This window comes from Vombatus ursinus, unplaced genomic scaffold (assembly GCF_900497805.2).
Source record: "Vombatus ursinus unplaced genomic scaffold, bare-nosed wombat genome assembly UNPS02014799.1, whole genome shotgun sequence".
Classification (NCBI taxonomy): domain Eukaryota; kingdom Metazoa; phylum Chordata; class Mammalia; order Diprotodontia; family Vombatidae; genus Vombatus; species Vombatus ursinus.
Genome location: NW_020954577.1, coordinates 842,005 through 865,260, shown reverse-complemented (window position 1 = coordinate 865,260; position 23,256 = coordinate 842,005). Strand labels below are relative to the sequence as shown.

General features: G+C 46.9%; 1 protein-coding gene across 1 annotated transcript in view; it reads right to left on the bottom strand.

Annotated features, from left to right (window-relative positions):
- Positions 1–3,804: 3,804 nt before the first annotated feature.
- LOC114050509 (dolichyl-diphosphooligosaccharide--protein glycosyltransferase subunit STT3B) overlaps positions 3,805–23,256 on the bottom strand; it is a 94,472-nt gene continuing 75,020 nt past the window's right edge. Inside the window, exons 8-16 of the mRNA XM_027872261.1 lie at positions 18,469–18,517; positions 16,099–16,253; positions 14,003–14,214; positions 12,805–12,992; positions 12,455–12,626; positions 11,717–11,890; positions 10,325–10,438; positions 8,204–8,416; positions 3,805–5,300 (exon numbers count right to left, since the gene is read on the bottom strand). Coding sequence (XP_027728062.1) covers positions 5,220–5,300; positions 8,204–8,416; positions 10,325–10,438; positions 11,717–11,890; positions 12,455–12,626; positions 12,805–12,992; positions 14,003–14,214; positions 16,099–16,253; positions 18,469–18,517 — 1,358 coding nt within the window. The 3' untranslated portion in view covers positions 3,805–5,219. The remainder of the gene's footprint in view (positions 5,301–8,203; positions 8,417–10,324; positions 10,439–11,716; positions 11,891–12,454; positions 12,627–12,804; positions 12,993–14,002; positions 14,215–16,098; positions 16,254–18,468; positions 18,518–23,256) is intronic.

The window sequence follows — 23,256 nt, the reverse complement described above, 5'->3', positions numbered from 1 at the left end:
AAAAAAAATAGGTTGAGTGAATTGAATGTTGTCATGAATACAGGGCTGGGCCTGGGTTCAAATCTTTCTTTAGGCTTTTACTTGCTAGGTGACCCTGCACCTCAGCTTCCTCATCTATAAAATGGGATGATAATTCATCTCACCCAGTCTCGTTTTGAAGCTCAGATGAGACTGTAAGATGATGTCTGATGTGCCAACCCCAGAGCACTTTGTAAATGTGAGCTGTTGTGGTTACTTAATAGGGGGTTAGGGAGACCCTGGCCAACTGGCTTTTCACTCCTCTGAGCGGTGAAAACACTGCCAAGCGGCCAAGGGCTCAGACCTTGGACGTCTTCCTGTGCCGAGGCCCCCTTGGTCCCGTGCTGTGGAGGGGCAGCGCGTCCTCCTTGAGTGTCTTCACCCACGGGGACGCCACTGGCCACGGGTATGCCTCCTGCAGGAAGGAGGGTGGGTGGCAGACAAGCTGACTTTGTAATACGCAGGATGTCTCATTCCAAATCTGTCCTACTTTTGTTTCGAGCCTCGAGGTGTTTCCATTCCTATTGCTTTCCTGGGGATATAGAGATGGTTGAATGCAGATGATGTTTGGGCTTACTGTGTGCTTGGAGGGGAAGGGGGCTAGATGGACTGACTCCCCAGGAACCCTCAGAAGCTGCACTGGTAAGGGGGCTGTGTGTCATCATCATTTTCACGCCTTTGGGCCCAAGTAGAATTTCCAGGTTTGCTGTCTGCACTCAGGAATCAGTGGTTCCCAGGATAAAGCACTGGAGACTCTTATGGGAGAAGCACCATGTTTGCTTCACCATCAAAGGGAAGCCAGGATACTTGCTGAAGTCAGCGGCCTCCGTTCCCCATTAGTTTTTGCTTCACATTTGGGGGAATTAGAAGTGACACAGCACAGCGGGACTCTGGTAATGACAAGAGCATCTCAGAGTGGGCACAAGGCCTTAGACTTCCTCCCGTGGAGTCAGTCAGTGGCCATTAACAACATGGATGGATTCGGGCATCAGTCAGTCCTGGGCTCCAGCCTTCCTGCCTCTCATGCTCCCCAAGGAAGACCTCTCAGTCACACCATACTGTGACTGACGCTCTGTGAAGGTCAGAGACTTCCCAAGATTGTGTGAGATTTGTCCCTCGTCCTTGCGTCTCTGAACATGGCACTTTCTTGGTCTCACATGTGGCAGAATGACTTGAAGGGTTGCTAGGACCTGGGGTCTAACCTAGGCTGATGACTCTCCTCAGGTCCCAGAAAACCATGCATCTGACAACCAGGGCGCTGTCACCCTGATCAGGTTCTGAATACTTCCTAATTGGCATCCACTGATACTTTTTTTTTTTGGTGGGGCACTCAGGGTTAAGTGACTTGCCCAGGGTCACACAGCTATTAAGTGTCAAGTGTTTGGTCTGAGGTCGGATTTGAACTCAGGTCCTCCTGACTCCGAGGCCAGAGCTCTACCCACTGTGCCCCCTAGCTGCCCCTCACTGATATTCTTAAAGCACACAACTGACCCCATCACTCATCACTCCCCCCAATGAGGACTTCCACTGGCGCTCACCACTGGGATTGGATGCAGAAGTATCTGGCAATGCAAGCCTTCACGTGCTGGTCCCAACCTGCCTTTCCGGCCTGACTCTCCTTCACACACTTGGAGCTGTCTTCACAGGTCAGTCTGGCTCTGTGGCCGTGCCTCGGCCATCTGCCGTTTTTGGAATTCGCTCCCTCCCCTCTGCCTCGTGGCATCCTCATGTTCCTTCAAGGTTCTGCCAAGGCACCCCCTCCTGTAACACAGAAGGACTTACCCGGGCCTCCCCTCCACTGCTGCCCTGGGTTTATTTGGTATAAATCCTATGTACATTGGCGTGCTTGTCACCCCCCGGTAGCATGTCAGCTCCGTGAGGGCAGGGGAGCCATTTCCTTGTCTTTAGTACAATGCCTGGTGAACGCCAGCTGATTGTGTGGTTCCTATAACTACAAAGCTAAGTTGTGTCTCTGTCTGCACAATGCCTTTTTCCTTTCATGAACACGGAAGCCCCTCCTTGTCATGTTGTGAAAGGACCTGTTATCATCTGCTTGGCACAAAGAAGGTAGCATGGATCTCTCTTGAACGTAGGTGAAATTGGTACTTACCAGTGGAGGATGGATGGGGGGGTGGGGGGGATCTTGACTTAGTCGTGACATGATAATGTGGAGATGAGAAAGCTTAGGCTGGGGCCTGAGTAGGTGGGTCTGGGTCTTCTGGGATAAGGGCAGGTCCTGAATGACACTGGCTGGCGTTTTCCCCCCGTCTTTCCCCTCATATCCATGTTTTTTGAAATAGGAGGCAAGTAAACATCTGCACAAGTATTCTTGCACTTTGCACAATCAAATGAAGGGAATGTTCTCTCATCCCTCCTCCATTGAATAAACACTGCTCGATTAACAACCTTAAACAGACTGTGATGGCACAGACATCCTGATTGTCTCTCATGTGCTTGGATGTTCCTGGGAGAATTTTAGAACTGGCATTGATTGCAATATGCATTCACAGAGATCAGAGTTGACATTTCTACCTCTTCATCTCTTAACTGACATCTCGGTTTCCCTCATTTCCTCTGGTCCTTAGTGGGAGAAGCTGGAAGCCTTGGGGCCATGGCTGAAGGAAGCATTTGACCTGGATATGGTTTCTCGCTCACGTTTTCAGTTGAAGGCAGGCTCAGCACCGCTCACTGCAGGCCGGCTTGCGCCATTCTCTTCATTTGAACTCATTATTGGCAGTAGTGTAGGGGTTCCCATTGCAGCACAAAGCCGCCCAAGATTTGAGATGTCTGATACATGACGAGGGACTACATGCTGCCCTTGCTTCTGGCCTGCTCAGCCTGAAGGTGGCTGTGTTTCCTCACTCCAATTAGACACTCTATGATTCCGACTCGGGAACCTGTCAGTTCAGCAGAGCTTCGCGCCTTTGGGTTACGGAGGCATTCCCATCTCTCTGCAACCAAAAGCTCCCATTTCTACTTGCACTGAAAGCCAGAAGTGTTCATCAGAGCAGCAGCTCACGAGGAGGACCTCACAACTCCTCAGCGGTACAGGGGGCGCACACCCTTGACCGGAGGGAGTGACCTGAAGAAATGATCCCAGGAAAACCCACTGAGGACATTTGCAGGTAGCAATGGGATTAGCCATGGCCCACCTCTGAATGCAGAGCAAGAACCGTGACAGTTTGGGCCCTTCATGAATGCTTCTAAGTCAGTTCAGGACAACACTTAGCCCACACACACTAATGATGGGTGGTTACGAAGGCAGAGTCAGAAACAACTGGGTGCAAAGCCTGCCTTGGATCCATACTGGCTGGAGGGTCCTGGCCAAGTCAATTAACCCCCAGTTGCCTCAGTTCACTCTCAAAGTCCCAGAGCTAAGAAGCAGTGGGTCAGCATTGGCAGAAGGAGCTTCCTACAACCGACAGACATCCTGGGCCAGGACACAAGATAACAAAAACAGCACAGGGCCTGGGGAGAGAACCCAAGCTTACCCAGGGAGGAGGGAGGTGGATGCCAACCTGAGACACCACAATGGGATTAAAGGACAGCTGGATGATTTCAGAACTGGCAAGCTAAAATGGTCCACTGAGCTTTACTTCCCCTTCCTCTCACAACAGAATTCTGAAAGTGACTTTACTTCCTTTCAAGGTTAAATTAAAGGAGCTACAGAAGAACATAGACACTTAACACAAAACTTGAATTAACTTTATTTCCCCTCTTCACAATGTGTCTGCATTAAACGAAGTAACCAAGTAAAACCAAATCTCCAAAGGACAAAACAACGTGTCAGAAATCCAGATCTATTTGTTTTTATTTTGTGAAAATGTTACAGTCATTTTTGTTGGTCTGTAAAAGAACCATCAGGGTCAAAAATGAGTTTTTATAAATCGAAAACAAAACCAAAAAAAAAACCCAAAAAAACCAAACATTCTACATTTTAGGAAGGAAAATCAGCAGTAACATTCTCACTGAAGGTTGTAAATTACATTTTTCTTCATAAAAGGTACATACTATTCCTCATGTTCCACCAAAAGCAGTGGTGTAAGTTATAATTTTTTTAATATAGATATGTATAAAACCCCCCAACTGGGACAGCTTGTGGTAGGAAGCACTTTCTTCCAAGGGCTGCAGAGAACTCCACATCTTCCTCCTCAAGCTGCCGGGAGCAGGTAAGGGCACGTGTCCCATACCCACTAGGTGTGAGCGTGTGTCTTGGACGGACCTGTCACAATTTTTAAATGAAGTAAGGAGCACCTCGCTAAAGTCAGAGTGTTTCATCAAATGTCGGAGCCTCTGAGGGAGGGATGTTCACCCTGGGCCAGTCGTGAGGTGGGAGTCACACATACACAAGGGATGTATGGACATCGGAAACTTTTAGAATAAGCCTTTTCCCCCTCTGTTTTCTTGTGTCAAGAGTTCAATAAGGTTCTTTTGCACAGCGTCCTCGGTGCAATTTCTAGAACTGCCAAACGATACCAATTTAGCCCTTGAGTGAACAGCATGCACAGTAGCTGCCCTGTTGGGACCCCAAGGAAGGCGCCACCGCCACCAATCGCCTTGACGTCGACGTAAAAAATGACGCGTGTGTGGTGGGAATGGCAGCAGCTTCTTTGTGGACAGAGCAAACCCTCAGAGAAACAGAAAAGTGTGCATTTGATGAAACATTCTTTACATCGAGAAACATGGAAATCAATATTATCCAAGGGCATCCCAGTTTCTAATAGCTGTTTTCAGATCTGTAACTCATTTCCTGATTGTGTAAAAAACTCATCCCAATTTACAATCTGCATTCTACATATTGCTGTTTAGGTGTCTCAGAGGAAGTGCAGGTCTTGTAAAAGAATTAAAAAAGAAGAAAAACGGACAAATTTGCATGTGCCAGGGACCAGATTCGAGGGTTCTTTGGTGCAGTTAAGTCCAAATTCTTGGCGTGGAAAGAGAGTATGTACCAATAAAAAAATCAAACCTGCTGCTAGACATTCACAGCAGTGCTCGGTCTTGCTTCACATTACAAATCTAAAACAGCTGTTCTCAATAAGCCAATAGTTTTAAATCAGACATTGCCTGAAAATTTAGTACATGAATCTGGACCAGTGATGGTTCTGTACCCTCATGTCGTTGTGAAACATGACTGGAGCTCAAGGCAAAGACTGGTTATCTCGAGGACAACTGCTCGCAATCAGCGCTCGCAACAGTCTCTTTTAAACAGTCTTCTTGGTGGGCCTCTTGCCTTTCTTTAAAAGTAGTTTATTTTTGATGTAGCCACGCTTCCTCTTGGTGGTCTGAAAAGCAACAACACGGGGAGTTAGTGTGGACCGCTCATGCTGCTGAAGGAACACATAGCTGCTGGGACCAGAACGGCCCCCGCACTCCCGGCACTTGTGACAATGCCTCTCCCTTTGCTGCTCCCAACTCTGACCTCAGGGGCTCGTCTAAGGCTGGCATCATGCAGCAGCCTGATCCAGAGCTCAGGCCACGCTGTGTGCCAGGAACTGCGCTAGGCTCTCCAGGAGATTAGATTCTATCGCCTTGGAATCCGATGATGCCTCAGCTCACCCTTTACTTGCCATGTGAGTCCGAGTAAGTAAGAATCATTCAGAGCTTTGGTTGTTCTTTCTGTAAAATGGGGGTACTCACAAAGCCAAATTAATTACTGAATGAATGTCCCAAGAAAAAGGGCTTCACGTACACCAAGTGTGATGGGGGCAGGGGCTGGCTTGGCTTGAAGACTCCAGGCTCCCCAGGGCACAGTCAGGAGGGCCACACATCACTGGAGTTTGCAGCATAAGAAAGTGCAAGCTGCCCAACCCTCCTCTGGGGGCCAGGACGGAGACATGCACTGTCAGACACAAGGCCCCCAGGAAACTCAAAAGGCACCTGCTGTGGCTGCCCTGACATCAGTGCTGTCTCCAGGTTTTGTAGATCGGCCTTTTCTCAGCCTAGAAGTCCACTAATCCCCAGAATCACTCTCTACAGCCATGCTCCAAGACGCCATTCTAAATACGCAAAAGCATCTTGTGCCCACCTGACAAGGCTGTGTCCTGGATGACCAGGAGCACATGGGCAATTCATTTCACAGGTCCCATAGTATAGTAGTGGTTGTTCCTTTACTCGTTACACTAATTACTCCAACGGACTTTATAGAATAAAGGGGCCATTCTGTTGGATTGTTCCTACTCTGTTCCCTTAACACTGGTAACAAACTATGTCGTGGGTGCCTGTGTAGATTCAGGTGTGATTTCAAAAGTTCCTTATCAGTGATGGGCTACCTGGCCCTTTTCTTGGGGCAGCAGTGCGGGGCACCTAGGGATACCAAACCTGAGGCATGTTATCTCAGTCCCTTTAGTGGGAGGGTGGGGTGAGAGCCTGGCCAGGAAAAAAGCTGGAAGGAAACCTTGCAACAGCTAAAGAAACACCTGAAAGTCATTAGTTCAAAATGGCTCCCCACCCTCACTGCCTTTTCCCTTTAACTAGTAGGAAGCACGAGGGAGGAGACCAGGAAGGGCCCTTTTAGATGTCAGTCCATCAACAATGCCAAGCCCCATTTGGAATCCTTTTCCATTTTATAAGTGATTTCTTAGTAAAACGGAACACACACACAATTTTTAAATAGGTGGGGCTTTGGATTATTGACTTTTTTATTAAACAAAGGTCATCTTTACAGATTCAGAATGGCACATCCAAAGCCCTCCTTCCCCACTGCTTCTCTCTTTTTGTAAAGGCAGATGAATGAGCTCGAGGGTGGGCATTGCATCTTGACACATCCCCCTAGGCCCAAGAGAGAAGCCATCAGCAGCTTTCCCTAATCCTCCTCTGTCACAGGCCTTCAAGTTGGAAGAGGTCCAAGGGCTCCCAGAAAGTAGGGGTTTATCATGTTGGTACTCACACCCCCAATGTCCAGCACCTGCAAGGTGTTTAATAAATGCTTGCTGATGCCCAGGGAGGGATAGTGATTTTCCCCAAATCCTCTGGGCACTAGTTAATACTAGGGACAGATGCAGGTGCAAACCCAGGTGCCAGCACACTGACCCTACTGCTCTTCCCACCACAACCCATCCACATCTTCTGACTGAACACATGGAAACTTTCAGGCCTGGAGTTAGGAAGACCCAAGTTCAGATTCAGCCTAGGACCCTTACTATCTATGCAACCCTGGGCAGGTCCCTTCAGCTGTTTGACTCTGTTTCCTCAGCCATAAAATCGAGATAGTAACAGCCCCTACCTCCCAGGCTTGTTTGAGGATCAAATGGACGATATTTGTGAGGTGCCTGGCACACCTATTATTAATTATTATCCTAAGGATTTGGAAGACCAGAGAATTTCTGTGTCCTCTCTCATAAGGGCTAGCATAAGTACCCGAAATCCCAAGATTTTTGGAAAAAACCCAATGCATGATTTTTAAAAATAAATAAGGCCCCAGAGGCCACTCATTAAAGAGTGTGGCAGATTTCCTTTTGATGGATTTAGAGCCGAAGTGCTCTCATACGAGGTGTGGGACCTGTTTGCCATTTCAGATCCCAGGGATCTCTGAGGCCGTCTACTCCACCCCCAACATTTTACACGTAAGGAAGGCCGGGCTGAGGGGGGTTCACGTGTTTAGGGGCAGGTCCTCAGACTCCCGATCCTACAGCTTCTCAGCACGTTTGCCCGCCGCCTCTCCCTTCAGATGGGCAATGATCTCCCCAAAAGGGGATTACAATAATCTTACTTTGATCATCTGACTGTTCACATCCCTCCCCATTGTAATGAGGCTTTCCAGTAATTATGATTCTAGACAAAGCTCCAGCCTCGTCTTCATGAGGGACAAGAGAGGAAGGCCGTGCCAAACAGAACGTGGAGTGCGTCACAAGGAAGTGAAGATGGAAGTTTATTTCACAATGGAGGGAGCAGCCCAACACCAAAAGAATACTCAGGTTTAATTCACTCTTTTATACAAAATGTCGCTGTTTCAGGCTTGGCATTTTAACTTTAAAACAGATTCTGCAAGAGGGATCCACAGGAAAACTAGGCAGCGCACCAGAGCTCCTGACACGAGGCTGCCCTCAGACAGGGTGGACGACATGAAGGTCACCGACAGGCAAGGGTGATACTAAACATGGACATTTGGCACGGAGAGATGAGTCATTTACCAGCGCCCAGACAAGCCGGACCCCACCTTTGTAGGATAATTGCCCTGGGAACCCACCTTCTTTGACAAATACTTCTGTTTGGACAAAATGTTGGTTACTCTAGGCTTGTGGTCCAGGGTCTCCCGGTTCTGCAGCTGCTTCACCTTGTATATCCTAACAAGCCAGTGCTCGGACGTAAAGGCTTCTTCCAAATGTTTGAATTTAATGTCCTTGTTGCCAATCTCAGCGTTACGTGTTCGGTCAAAACCCGGGGGCGTCCGAAAATCCAGCTACAAAATAAGGCATTCATGTCAGTGACCACAGTGGGAAAACAGTCAGGGTGGGAAAGGTACACTGCTCTTGCCTCAGTCAAAAACAAACATGTGCTCATTAACCCCAAAGACTAAACTTTCGATGAAAAGTCCACCTGGTGGTTTCTGATACTGGTTCAAAGTCTTGCAAAGACTGATTATGCTTTGGGAAAAGCAGAAGCAGTTCCAGAAACCTAAGAAGCCTTCCAGCCAGCTAAAAGCCCCAGCCCCACCCCAAGATGCTACCCTCCTTAGGGGCAGAGAAGCAATGACAGAACAAGATCCGGTCCAGGGGGTTTTAGTCTTTTGGGGTCAAAGACTCATTTGGCAGTCTGGGGAAACCAATCTTCTCCCCGTAGTAAACGCACAGCTAACAGATGTTTTTTTTTTTTTTTTTAAATACAGAAACTGATTTAGAGGAATTTAATAACAAATGTCCCAAAAATACTACCCCAAACCAAATGAATTCAAGCAGAATAAGAAGGCAGGTCTTCCGGCACCATGGGCTGGGACAAGCCACCCTGCTGGGCCGATTCAGTGACATGGACAGACCAAATGTGCCGTCATGGGCATCCTGGGGCTGGCTCAGGAAATTTAGAAACTCAAAGATAAAACTGATCAATATCTTTACCTAGTAGGGGGAACCCCAGGAGAAATGTCTAAGCACACCTGAAAAAGTATATAACCAAGTGCCTATCTGGCTTCCACCAGATTTTCAAAGCCAAAAGGAGGTGGAGAACAAAATGCAAACACACCTCAAGACCCAGGTGCGTTCTAATCTTATCCTAGTGACACCATTTTGAAAATGGATGGAATTGGGTTTCAAAGTAAATTAAGACATGCACTTTCAGACACAAGGCTCCCAGGAAACTCCTCAGGGTGTTAGGTTACTAGAATGCACTAGAAAAGGCAGTAAATTAAGGTCTGATGTGTCAGTTGCATCCCCTCAGTGAGGTGGATGGTTCTCCCGGTCTCAAGAGGAATCTCTTTAGTGACTTCTCACCTTGGCTCATTGAGACGTGCACCTGGGGGGGTGAGGAGTCCCTGAGAAAGTGTCTGCTCCCCATCTCTCACATGATGCCTGAAATGACCAGCTGTGGGCCCCAGGCAGGGACTGTCCAGGGTCTCAAAGAGAGTCCTCCACAGAGGCAGGCCTCAAATCCAGGTCGCATGTCCCCCCCCCCCCCCCCAACTTTGTCTCTGGCACAGCCGTCTCCAGGAACAAGTCAGCAAGGCTGACTTGGAGAATGGATTCTTTCCCAGGAAGGTATGGCTTCTCTTCCTAGTTTCAAGCAAACGACCCCCAGTCCAGCCCATTCTGGATTGTCCAGGACCCCCGGGGGATCAGAGATCAGACACATGAAGTCCTGAGGTGACCTGAGCCCCACCCCGCCATAGCCTTCTTCCCTAGCATGCCCAAGATCACCAAGCTTACTCCTGAGTGCTGCGTCCTAGGTCTCCGCTCCTTTCCACTGTCCTCTAAAAGCCAACACTGACAGGAAGATAAAATCATGAAGCCCCTGGACGATGGACATAGTTAAGTAACTGGCTGCCCAGGGAAATGTCCCACCATCTGGCAGTCAGCCTTCTCTGTTTCACTAAGATTGAGGGCTGTTAACATTTCAGAACTCAACTGCAGACCCAGCATTCTAGTGCTAATCTGGGGAGCATCTGCAGCCTAACAAGAGAACAAAGTTCCCCTAAATAGGAATCTCTGCCAGGACTCTACAGCAACAGGAAAAACATGGATTGATTTTTAGCAGCTGGATAGAGCTCACCTCACAAATGAGAAGCCTGACCAGGAACAGACTACTACACCAACATTCAGTTTTGAAAATGTCCTTCTCCACAACTACAGATCATAAAATAATGGGCAATCCCACTCACCTGCATTTCTCCAAATCTGTAATATGACATTTTATACATGAGGCAGTTCAGTAAGGTCGGAGACCCTGCCTTGTCTACCCGAAACTCTCCCTGTGGGGTGAAGTAGTCACTTTCCTGTAAGGGAGAATAAAGACATTTCTGTGTCAGCACAGCTCCACTCTGAGAACCACCCATAACTCCCTTTAAAATAATCTCTCTTCAAATACTCGGTCTGATCCAACAAGATAACGTGTGCAAGACTCTGGGGGGATACAGCAGGTCAGTCTGCACACGTGCACACACACACTCTCCCTCTCCCTCTGAGACAGAGCACAACTCCAGTGAACAGCTAGTAGGCTGGTTTGTTAGGATGTAGAAGGTTTGAAGGACAGAGATGGGCTTGGTATCACAATTCAAAAATCCGCACTTAAAATCTGGTACGTAATAAAGTCACGATGGTAAAACACCAATCAAGGCAATCCACACGTTAAACAATCCTTTAAAGTTGAGACAGTGAAAGAAGAATGAGATGGCCTCGAGCCCTGAATTTCCCTTTTTCTGTCAAGGCGCCTCCCCACCCCATTCTTATTCTCTCACCCCACTTATCCACCCTATTTCCCAATCTCATGGCTGCTTCCTTTACTCTATCTCCTGCACCCACCTCTTCCTGAGTTACGGCTCTCCCTCCCTCTAGTCCTGCCCTATTCTGGTCCTAGGCTGCAAGCTACCTTCCCGTCACACGCCAGTCCAACTGGCCACCTTGGCATTCCCCACATCTCTGGGCATCAGCCCTAGTGGCCATCCTTCATGCAAAATCTCACAGGCTTAAGCACCACCTTCTAGCCAGGCTCGTCTTCTCCCCACCAAGATCTTCATGCGTTTATTTTTAGGGTCAGTGAACTAGCCTTTATCAAGCACCTACCATGTGCTAGGCACTCTTTAGCTGCTTCTGTCTGTATGAGCCAGACCACAGGTGACACTGCAGTCTAAGGGCCAAACCCAGACCCTGCTGTTTATGTACAGTAAGACCTACAAACTAAAGAGTTTATTTTTACATTTTTAAATATAACCACATGCTTGCAATGAAATGGTCCAGGCTGGAGGTAAAATGAAGGCCCCACCCTGGTTGGTGGAAGGAGACAAGATGTGAGAGACTATGAAATACTCAGGACTCACAAACCACCTACGTGTGCTTGGGGGCCAGGGGCCAGAGAGGACTGAGGTTTCAAAGCCGGGTGACAGGAAAGCCCTCCCTCCTGACCAGGCCTCGTGTCTGTGCTGGGATCGCTCACACGCCGGCTGGGGCGGCTCCCTCATTTTGTCGCTTCGAGCCATGGCAGGTGCCCAATAAACACTTGTTGACTGATTCACCAGTAATTCCTCAATCTCACATATTTCTAATTGGTTTCTTACCCGAATGTCTTTCGGATGCTCCCCTTCAGCTATTCTGACCATCCAGAGAAACTTATTGATATCATCACCAGAATAACCAATGACTCCTCCAAAAATAATCAAAACATAATCTACATCCAGGCTCCTCATGATTTTATAAGCAGCTGTTTCATTTGAAGACATGGCTTTCCCGACCTAGACCATATGTTTTAAAAAAAAAAGTCATTTAGGTTGGCTCTGGGGGGTTCAAAATCATTTTTATTTTATTGTCCAAACCCTTCACATCTTAAGTCTTAGAAAGTCTGACAGAAACTGAGTTCTAGGCTGAGGAACAATTCACCTAGATTAAGACTTAGGTTGTCATTTGCACACACGCACTTGGGGAACCCTCCTGCATATCCTCCCTCTGCCCAGCCCGAGTGGACCCTGGGTCTGGGAGATGGGCTTATCCCTAAGCCCACCATACTGGGTGCTTGTCCATTGGTTTGCAGCACGAGTGTAATGGCAAGTTTCTTTGCTACAGTATATGGTGAGAACACAATTTCCAGACTCAGGATTTATTAACACACAAATAATTTTCAAAGCTCATCACCCAAAGAAAGCTATCAATGGCACTTCCAACATGCATGTTCTACCCGCTCTTGCCCACACTGACAGGAGTCAGGGCAATGCCCAGCCCTCCCCTCCACGTAAATGGGCAGAATCAGGGAAACTCGGGGGCCTGTCACCCAGGACTCCCGTGTCACAGAAAACCCTTACCAGTGCAATGTGGCTATTATTCCATGTGTTGTTGTCGACCAGCGTCGTCCTGTTGGCCATGCCGGCGATCTGGTAGCCATAATCCCACCAAGACATCACTCGAGCGTGTTCGTCGGTGTTCTGCCTTAACCAATAATACGCTTCTCGGAAATCGTCCAGTATGTTCCTGGTGCTGAAAGGAAACGGCCACGTGCTTTCAAAGCGATCAGGATGGGACGAGCACAAAACCGACCCACCAAAGACTTGGGAGCTGAGGGGCTCGTCACAAGGCCCTTCCCAGGACCGCTGGGGCCCTTCTCCAGGGACACCCCCCCCCCCGTCCCCGCCCAGTGGAGGCCCTATAGCCTTACCCGTCATGGTTGTAAGAGGCCAGCACTATGCTGGGGCTGGAGTAAGCGTTGCTCGTTACCCACGTACAGTGAACGGCAAACATCATTAACAGCATCAGCATCAGCATGGTGACGATGCTTTTGATGTTGGGCCCCAAGCCTTCTTCGGTTTTCTCCTGCTCAGATACGTGTTTCCTCACTTTTCCTGCCTGAGGATACACAAAATTATTTCTACGAACTTATTTTGCCTTCTTGGTTTGTTAAGATGCCGCCCTTATTTCTATTTATCAGAAATTTATGTCAAAACAAGGCAGCGTAACCCCTCATCTTCCCCCAAATATTTTACTCCCCCCATCACTTTAACAGAAGCTCTGAAGTAGCTTTAAGGCAAGAAGCCCTGTCCCCTTGCCCCCCTCCCACAGAAAAGCAGCAGCCCCAAAGCAGATTCCATCCCACGCCATCTCCACACCTGTGTGCAGGCACCTCATGGGGGACTTGTTTCAGTAACAGAAGCTTCAATGCCCCTTTGCAAGAGCACGGCACACTTCATCCTCTTGAGGAAAAAGGCAGTTGCTTACCATTAACTATACGCCCCCAGCTCTACACACCCAATCCAAACCAACACGTGGACTTGGCCTTTATGGGGGTCACGTACCAAGGAGACGAGGAGCCTGGACTTACAGGCTCAATGTGAAATGTAAACTACCAAGAGGAGCAGACAACGTTCCTGTCCCACCCCTCCCACTTGATACCGATGTTCTAGTGGGAGGGAAGACGCTAACTTAGCAGCAGCAGAAGTTCACCCCAGTCAACAGAAAGCTGTGCTCTACGTACACCCCCCCAGACAAGCTCCCATACATTAGGGAATCCTTCCCTTTACAAAGATAAAACTCACCTGCCGCCCAGGAGACGATGTGGGTTAGGCTTCAGTTACATTACAATTGACAACTGTCTTGTTGATACATTGGACTAAAACCAAATATCAACAATTTTTAATAAAACTTCACTCGAGACATTTTATCACCTATCAAACCTGAGTAAGATCTTTCAAATATGATCTTAAAACAAACACTGACTATAACCCTTGGGAACCAGCATTTGGTCAAATGCCCTTAAAATGGTTCCCTGTGTCAATCTGAGCGAATGAAAAGCCATCCCCGGTATTATCCCCACTTTCTGGGCGTGTCCATAAGAATCAGTTTCACTTGAGATCTCCTACCTTGTCATATAAGTTTCCTGGGTTTCTTTTGTCGTCTTCGTCACTGCTGTCTTCCACGGGTGGGTTTTCCCTTTTCAGGTCATCCCCCAGATAGTGCTCGAAGACATTGGAGAAGGCGATCGCAGAGAGCATGCAGACCACCGGGGTCAAAGTCAACATCAGGCGTACCATCACCCCAGCAAAATAGACGGCGCTGATTGCATATAGAGCCACTGGGATGAGACAGGTTTATTTTTAATCATTAGAAAGTATGAAACAGCTTTTAGACAGTAATTAAAAGACCAAAAATTCCTCCAAAGAATTGTTTCTTCTTTAATCGCCAATACTGGCCAATAATGAACAACCACTGCCATAAGCCATAACTTGTTAGGGACTTCAGTCATTAACAGGCCGATGCCAGGCAAAGATTTCAGTGCTGTTACCTGGGAGATGGGGATCCCTTCATTCACATTTGTCAGCAGTGATGGATTTTCTAAGACTGTGATGCTTTTACAGGAAAATGCACTTATGTAAGACATCACAAGGCCCAGTCAGTAAGTGCCCAATCCCCTGCAAATCCTCCATGGAGTAAAGCTTATGCTAAGAGCAATAAACAAAGTGGAAATGATGCCATTTGTTAAGTGAAATCTGCAGTGCCTCCAAGGCACTAGTGAGAGACCTGGAGGTTTTAAACACATTCTGGCAGGGCGCAAACACCTGGACACCACATGAAATCACAGAAAAGTGACTTTTATGGGCTAAGGCTGACGTTCCAGGTCTGTGATACCATCTTCTCTTGAGCCACGAGTGGAGCCCACTAGGGCACTTTCCATCCCTTGTTGTAGACTTGGGTAGGATCACAAACTGGAGCTACAAGAGCTCTGAGAAGCCACACAAGTCCTAGCCCCACTCCTTCCACCAGTCCCCCTTAACTAAGGCTCGGAACTAGGGTTTTTCCCATCACCTGTCCCCCTCCCCCCTCCTAGCCAAGGCTAGGCCCAGCGTTCTCTAGCTCGGCTCTTCCCATCAGGTGTCCTCCAGTCTTGCTGCCTTTCGGGGGAAGCTCCGTACACCCTGACCAAAGACCTCAGGCAGGCGAAGGCTAAGGCTGAGGCTGACCCCCAGGGTCCTCAGACGCCATGACAGGTGTGCTTCCCTTAGAAGGGGCTGCCTGGACACCAACACCTGGATTGGGAACGATGCCCAACATTCCAGGCTATAACTTGTGACTCTCGTTAGCTAAAAATGCCCACGGTCTTGCTGCCTCATTTTATGATCCCGTGCCCAAGAGAGCACTCTGCTTAAAAGCAGACCTCATTCAGTTTGACACAAATATTTTCTCCAACAAGACATTCGAGGTATGTGCTGTAGCCTTGTTTTACAAACTGCTTGGTGTAGCTGTCATGGATCTTATTTAGGTGGGTATATTCCAAGTTGTAGACAAAGTTCTGGAAATTTAAGCCAGAACTTTACAATCTTAGACACAGACCACAGAGCAAACTGCTCAAATTTCTAACATTATTATGTAAACAAAATGAAAATGTTGTGAGGCAAAAATGAAATAATGCAAAAAACAAGGCAATTGAGACAATGTTAGAAAAATGGTTGATAAATATGTAAAGCATATGCTGGTAAACCACAGCCATTATCAGTACTGAAGCCATCTTGGTCAAAAGCAGCGAAACTACTTTTAAATCACATTAAAATCATTCTCAACTTCAGATCATCTGAAATTGCCTTGATTTTTATTATTGAGATGGAAGCAACCTGGTCACATTATGCTTTTAGTACTCACAGATAGTAATAAATTATTAAGTGGTACCATTTGTTCAAATATTATAGAATTTACTTCCTGCTCTCAAGTAAGGGCTGAGCTATTATATTAACTTCTATATACCAATTCAGTGCTTAGTAATATAAACAGAATTATAAAAATACAACTACTTTTAACATTGGATTTTTAATCTCAAGTACCAAAAATTTAAACCATATAACAAGGGAGAATTTTGCCTAACTGCAGAAGATTGGATTTACGAATACAAACTTCATCAAGGAAAAAAAAACAACAAACCCAGGCAATTATTTCAAATCAAAGTATTTCTAAACATTTCTCTTACCAAACACTCTTTCATCGTTGATATTTTTGATACAAAACCAGAGGCCTGCGGGGAAGGTGCACACGAGAATGTGGAGATCAAAGAAGAAGGATACCCATGTTGTAGGCTGGTGTTCAGATACTGAGGCAATGATTGGAATGTGTATTTTTGCATACCTAGTTTAAAAAAAAAAAAAGGCAGCATGATTTTGAAATGCCCCAAATGGCTTTCCTCCTAGATCAAAGCATTTCTTTTCCTAGTCTTAGCTCGCTGCTGAAGCAATGCTCACTACAGTGTAAAGAGCGGGCTTCTAAGCAAGGCCGGCTGGCTAAAGACCGGCCCTCTTACTGTCCCCAGAGACTCTACTACTTTGTGTGCTCAGGAGCTGACATGACTTGGTAGATGAATGTGTGCCTCTACGGGAGCTTCTACTCCTGACGTCACAGGTTCTCCTCCCATTACAGACTAGTCAGGGGCCTCGTTACACAGATGGCCCGGTGAGCTCAGTCCAAACTGAGGAAAACCATGGAATGCCATTCAGGAGCACCCACAGGGACCAGTCGGGGAGGGGCTCTGATTTCCAATGAACTGGACAAATACAATCTCGCCCAAATACAAGTTCTGCTCCCTCTGTCTGCCTATGAAATAAAAGCTCTGCACCTTATTAAGTGCCTTCCAACGGGCTTCAATGACCTTTCTGTACTTTTTACAAGCAGATGTTAAAAGGGATGTTACATAGCCATGGAGTAAAAAAGATTACGTAAATAAGGACTGAAATTTATAGCACTACCCCAAAAAGACAGCAACATGAACTGGACATGAAATGAATTAGAATAATTCCTCTATAAAAGCACAAAACCATGACCTGATATGTTGTAGGTCACTACACAAACATCAAGTCAACAAGCCTGAGAGCAGAGTCTGGTGGAAGAGGCGCTGGACGTGGCCTCTAAGAACTGTGTTTCTTGTCTTGTCTCTTGTCACCTTGTCCCAAGGTGTGTCCCCTGCCTCTGGGCCTCAATTTCCTCATCTGTAGAATGAGGTTGATCCTAAGGTCCCCGCCAGCAAGAGACCATATGAATCACCAAAGAGTCCTCCAACAGCTACTCGTCGTCCGTCTGTTTTCCAAGAGGACCAATTACATCATGGGTGATGTCTCGACTCGCTCATGAACTGGATTTTAAGTGAGGCAAAAGCTGCACAAAGTCATCAGCCTCATTCTCTCTTCCAGAGACGTCAAAGTCCAGTAGCAAGGTGAAAGTCAAAATGATTGGTGATGGCCCAGGATGCAGTGCCTGCTGCAGCCTCTTTCACACCACTGGAACAAATTGTTCTCATCTGCCCATTCCACCAGGGGACATCTTCACATGCTTGGGGCAGACAAGCCCCTAGCTCACTGAAGGGTTTCAGGCCCATCGGTTACTCTCAACCTGATTTAGCCCATTTGCCGAGACGGTTTTACTGGGGTGCGACTGCTACGCAGGCTACGGCCTCCTGGAGCCACAAGCTCGGCAAGCCCTCACGCCGGAGGTGCTACTCCGTAACCCCATACACAAGGGGTACTTAGGGACTCCAGGTACTGTCTGAACAGTATCAATAATCCATGTCTCCTATTTAATTTAAACCAGGCACTGTCCAGCAGCACTGCAGAGGCGAGCAGAAAAGGCTGGAGTTGTTCTACAAGCTCTTTTGTTGAAATTGATATTGTCTAGATCACAAGAGTTGAGGGACTATTGGTCTACAAGATCACCACTGTACCTGAACCTGGCAGAATGTGCGTGCAGTTAAGGGGACATGTTATCCACACTGATGAATTAAGCCAAAAAAAGGTCTGCTCAACAAAAACTAGTCATTGCAAAGCCCTGCTACTACTACTTACTGTCGTCTGATAGAATTTACTTTGTTTTACAATCCACTCAAAGAAAAATGGCAGAGATATGGTTTAAGAATTGAAAAAGGTCAAGGAATAAGTTTACACGGAAAAGCAAAGAAACTAAAAGCAGGTGTCCTAAATGGAATTTTATTTATCCTCTTCTTAACTGTCCACAAAAGTTTTAACTACAGTGGAATTTTTTTAAGAGTCTCAGGAACTGCACAAACATTCCCCAAGTTGGTTGGTCAGTAACACTACACGTGCTGGGTGCACATATCAGGGAGGCAGGCTGGCAGCTCTTTAGCGCACAGCTGTTGCCCCACACCTTCCCCCAATTACTCAAGGACAACACTCTATAGAAAAGCCAGCTGCCGACCTACCTGGAGGTGGTGAGTATAGCTAAGATATGTTTTCAGTCTCTCCTTCTCTTGAGAGAGTTATAACCTTTTTATATTTCTTTGTAAATTCAATACTTTAAAATAAATATCATGACATCATTTCACCTCATCTTTACTTACCCAGTGTCCCACAGTGAATAAAATCTGCCACTCCATGGTGCAATATAACCTAGAAAAGTAAAAAAAAAAAGAAAAAAGAAAAAAGAAAAAAAAAATGAGTTAAAAACAAAAACATCGGTGGTTTTAAAAACTTAATTATTAATAAAGTTACTTTATTTTATTTCTGGAGGGACACACCTATGGTCCTAAGTTATATGGCTGGCACTAGAGCAAAATAAGGTCTATGGCTAAGTGATACCATGTGTGGAAAAATGGAGAAACCAAGAAGCACACGTCACAATGCCGAGACTTCAGAGCATTCAGTCCCTCCACTGATGAAGACCGTGATTCTCCCACACTCAGGAAGAATCTCAGTTTACTACCTGGTGGGGGGTCTCCTTTCTCGATGGGGACCTGGCAGAGGAGCGCTCAGATGTGCTGGAGGAGAACTGGGAGAGAGAGAGAGAGGGAAGAGACTTTGAAGGAGGAGGGGGAATCATCCGTGTCCATGGCTGCAGAGAGGTCAGGGAGGAGGAGGAAGAGAAGAGGTCACTGGACTAGGCAGCTGAGAGCCATTCTGGTGCAATGGTAATGCTGAGAGGGCTAAGAAGAGAGGGAAAGGAGAAGGAAGACGCCTCTTGGGAGCAGAAGAGATACAGGGCGACAGGTGCCGGGGATGGAAAGGTGCAGTGGGGGGTTCTCTGCATGGGGGAGACTGACCGTAAGTGGGAGAGTGGGGGGATCTTCTCCTAGTCCCCATGATGTTTCAGAGATGACTGAGAATCACTCAGCGGTCACGCCTTCTCGTCCTCTCAGGGCCTTCACAGCCCCGTCCCCCCACTGAACTGCATAGCCTTGGTCCCCGTGTCTTCCTTGCTTCTCGTTCCTCCGTTCTGCTTCATCTCCCTCCCACCCCCTTTCCTTTGCACTAGCTGTGCCCCACGCCTGGAATACTCTCACTCCTCAACTTTATACACAAAGATATTCCCGCTCGCCCTAGATATCTGTATCCTCTTTCCAGGAAAAAAAGAATACATGTTGAATCCACAGGGCACATATTTTGTACGTCCCCATCCTCTTCCTGAACAGGTGAGCTTCTTGAGGTTTCAGGGGCTGGCCAACATAGTCGGCACGGCCTGACTCAAGGACCCTTTCCTGTTTCTCTTGAAGTTCGATTCCTGGAAGCCAGCTGTCCTCCTCTCTTCTCTTCTGGCAGGGCACAAGACTCTGTTTTCTCCCTATGTCCTTCCATGTCCCAGAGAAAGAAGCCTCACCCCTCCTGACACGCCTCTTGGCTCCAGCTTTCTCAGTCCAAGCTCTGCCCTCCCTTGAGCGTGTCACACCTGGGCTCTCCCTCCCTCCACTACCTGCCCTTCCTCCTCTTTAGGCTCAGGGCAACACCTACGCGTGCGGCGCTTCGGACAGCTCTCTTTACCCTTCCCCAGGAATGGTTTTGTTAGAATTTCATTCTTGAGGGGAGCTGACCCCCCTCCCCCAATCTCACATCTTAGATTCTGCTCCTAACTTTTCTCTGCTTTCTGAAAATGTAGGGCACAGATCTAACAGGCTTTCCACTCCTATCACCAATTTTCAATTTTCAAATGTATCCGGAATTTCCCTCCAATCATTTCCACCCCACCAACCAGTTAATTCTTTATTATAAGAAATCAGATTCCAGAATAAGATGTCCCATTGTAAGCTTCTTTATCTTTAGAAAAATGAAATGACTACAGCAAGTAAAGAAATCATAGCTAACTACACTCACAAAAAGTAACAATGAAATTAGGATAAGAAAGAAACTCCTTTTGAATCAACTATCTCTGATGACAGGCTGAGTGGCAACATGGCAGTAGGCAGAGAACTTGGCCTTGGAGCCATGAGGCCTGGGCTCAAGTCTTGCCTCTGACCCATCCACGCCAACACTCTTAAGACCAGAAGCTGAAGGCAAGGTGTCACCCTGGACTGGCTGAGAGTTTCTTCATCTGAGCGATCCGTTACCAGTGAAACGACAAGTCCAGGCCCTGGCCCTGTCCTCAGCGTGATGATCAAAATGCACAAACAAGGAAGGCAAAGGCTTTAGGCCAAGAGCCATTCCCCAACAGATAATCAAATGGCCTAGAGCTCCCTCATAACTGTAGCCTATTGACATTTAGATGGAAGATGATGCAGATCAATAATGAGCAATGCAAATCACAACATGGCAAACCCAGCAAACTGGCAAAGATGACGTAAGATAGAAACGGTCATGTTGGCAGAAACGTGGGAAACTAACACACTAGTTACGGAGCTGTAAACTGGTCCAACCATTCTGAAAAGCAATTGAGTATTACAGTGAGAAAACGACTGAAATGTCCGTACCACATAACCCAGTGACTCCATGGATAGTCACACATACCCTCAAGCAGATCAAAGGCCAAAAAACCAAAATATTAATTGTAATACTTCTGTGGTAGCAAAGAAATGAAAACAAAGTAGATGCTTATCAACTGCGAGTGGAAAAACAAATCATGGTACAAGAATATAAGGGAATATTACGGCACCAAAGAAATGACAACTATGAGGAATTCAGAAGCAGGGGAAGAGACATGTTTTTTCTAAAAGAAGGAAAGGTTCATTGGGTGGAAGGGAAATATATTAGGAAATGAAGATGGAAAAACAGAAGGCAACAATTTTTAAGATGCTTAGCTGATTTAGCAGATCAAATCCCCACTACTATGACTGGCTTGTGACGTGTGTGTGTTTTTTTTTAAGTTTCCTTTTCTGTCTACATGGTCTGTTAAATACTCATTATTTCTGCTCCTGCCTCTAAATACTGCCCACCGTGGCTCCCTGATACAGTCGGAGTTAAACTATGGAAGGCTGAGAACACCAGGCTCCAGTGTCCATACTTTAATTGGTAGGTAACAGTAAGGCACTAAAAATTTAGAAGAGGGATATAAGAAGGTCAGAGCTGCATTCTAAGAAGATTACGATGCATGATAGTAAAGACTGAACTGGAAATGGGGGAGACCAAAGTCAAGATGTTACTATAATAGTTATTCTGTCTAAGAAGTGAAGAAGGCTTTAAGGTGGTCACAGTGATTGTGCAAAGAAGGGAAGAGATTTGAACTGCTGTTGAAATGAAAAGGGCAGGACTTAGCAACTAGACTGGGGGTTGCAGGGGCAAGGGAAGAAGGGAGAGGGAAGTGTCAGGGTAATGCCAACACCGCAAGCCTGGGGGAACAATTTCAGTGGAGCGGTGGCGACAGAAACTAGGCTGTAGAGGGAGTGGGCAGTTTCACAATTTCCTCTTTTGGGGACTGGGTAGTTAAGGGAAGGTTTTTTTTTTACAGGCTAGGGAAGGCATGGGCATGTCTAGGTACACTGAGGAGTCAACACTCACAGGAAAGGAGCCAGTCTGGGAGACAACAGATAAAGAAAATCATTGAAGGTCTGAGGCTGCCAAGGAGAGAACAGGGGATGAGATGTGACTGAGGACCGCAATGGCTCAGGAATAACAGATGACGCTTCTAGTATTTTAAGGTTTTCAAAGCACTTGGTATTCACGTTATCTCATTTTGTTCTCACTGTTACATTAAAAATAACTCCATTTTGCCTTCACCCACCATTCTGGGAAGCTAAGTTGCAGGTACTTGTGAGTCACCTGATTTTGGAGAAGTCACAAGATGACTCCCCTCCCCAAGGTCACCCAACTTCAGGAATGTCACCCAACTACCCCTTTCCTTCTCATCTCAGTGTTTCCCCATACCCTCGGTCCAGTAATCCTATTTTTCACTCCCTCCAAACCATATATTAATTGTGTAGAAACCAAGCTCTGGGGTTCCTGACCATCAAAAGCCCGCACTCAGATGCGTTGCTAAATAAATTGTTTGTCTGGATGAAACGCCGTTTCTTCCCCATACCGCCCCCCCCCCCCCAAGGCCATGAACGCAGCTCTGCAGGTATCACCGCTGCCTTACAGATGAGGACCCCAGAAGTTCAGAGAGATTCAAAGACTGGTCCACTGTCACCAGGTTCTCCACAGTTCAAATCTATTGTTCACCTGACTATTCCAAGAAGACTTCAACAAGTTCTGCATTAACCTTAGCAAAGAGGAGGCGGGGGGAGGATGGAGGATGACAGAGAGGTTTTGAACAGTAGAAGAAATTCATGTAAATCTTTTCAATGAATTAAGGATCAAAGTGACATGCTGAGAACCAAGTGAGAGTCTTGAAAAGAGAAGTTCTGGAATACCAATCGTAGAAAACGAGATTGATTAAGAAGTAAATTATGAGATTACTGCTGCAGCAGTGAAGGAGGAGAAGGGGATGGGAGGAATGATTTAAGATTAATGGGGAAGAGTGGAGTCCCAGGTGCAGTCACTGATGGAGAGGCAGGGAAACAAGGTGTGGGCACAAATGATGGGCTGGGGTAAATGGCAGAAAACTGAGCAGCCTAAAGGAACGAGGAGGCAAAGTCCAGCCACTGCAAGAGTCCTGACCAGAAGCCTCCGAATTGAGGGGACTGGAGAAAGAAAAAGCTCCCAAAGGAAGTGCTTCCAGTGGAGAGGTCACAAAGTCACTGAAGAACGTAAGTGTCTGTGGGCAGAAGACCCAGCCAGTCTGGAAAAGGTCATCGTCTGCTAAGGAGTGACTCAAATTCAATGAGACTTTGGATCTGACTCCAATTGGATCCTAGAGATTTCTTCTCCCCTTTAATAGAGATAACCTCTGATTGTGAAGGAGGACCAGAGAAGCCACAGAGGAGTGCTCCTGGGCAAGAAAATCTGAAGAGCAGACAGACGACACAAGCTCCGACTGGGAGCAGGGC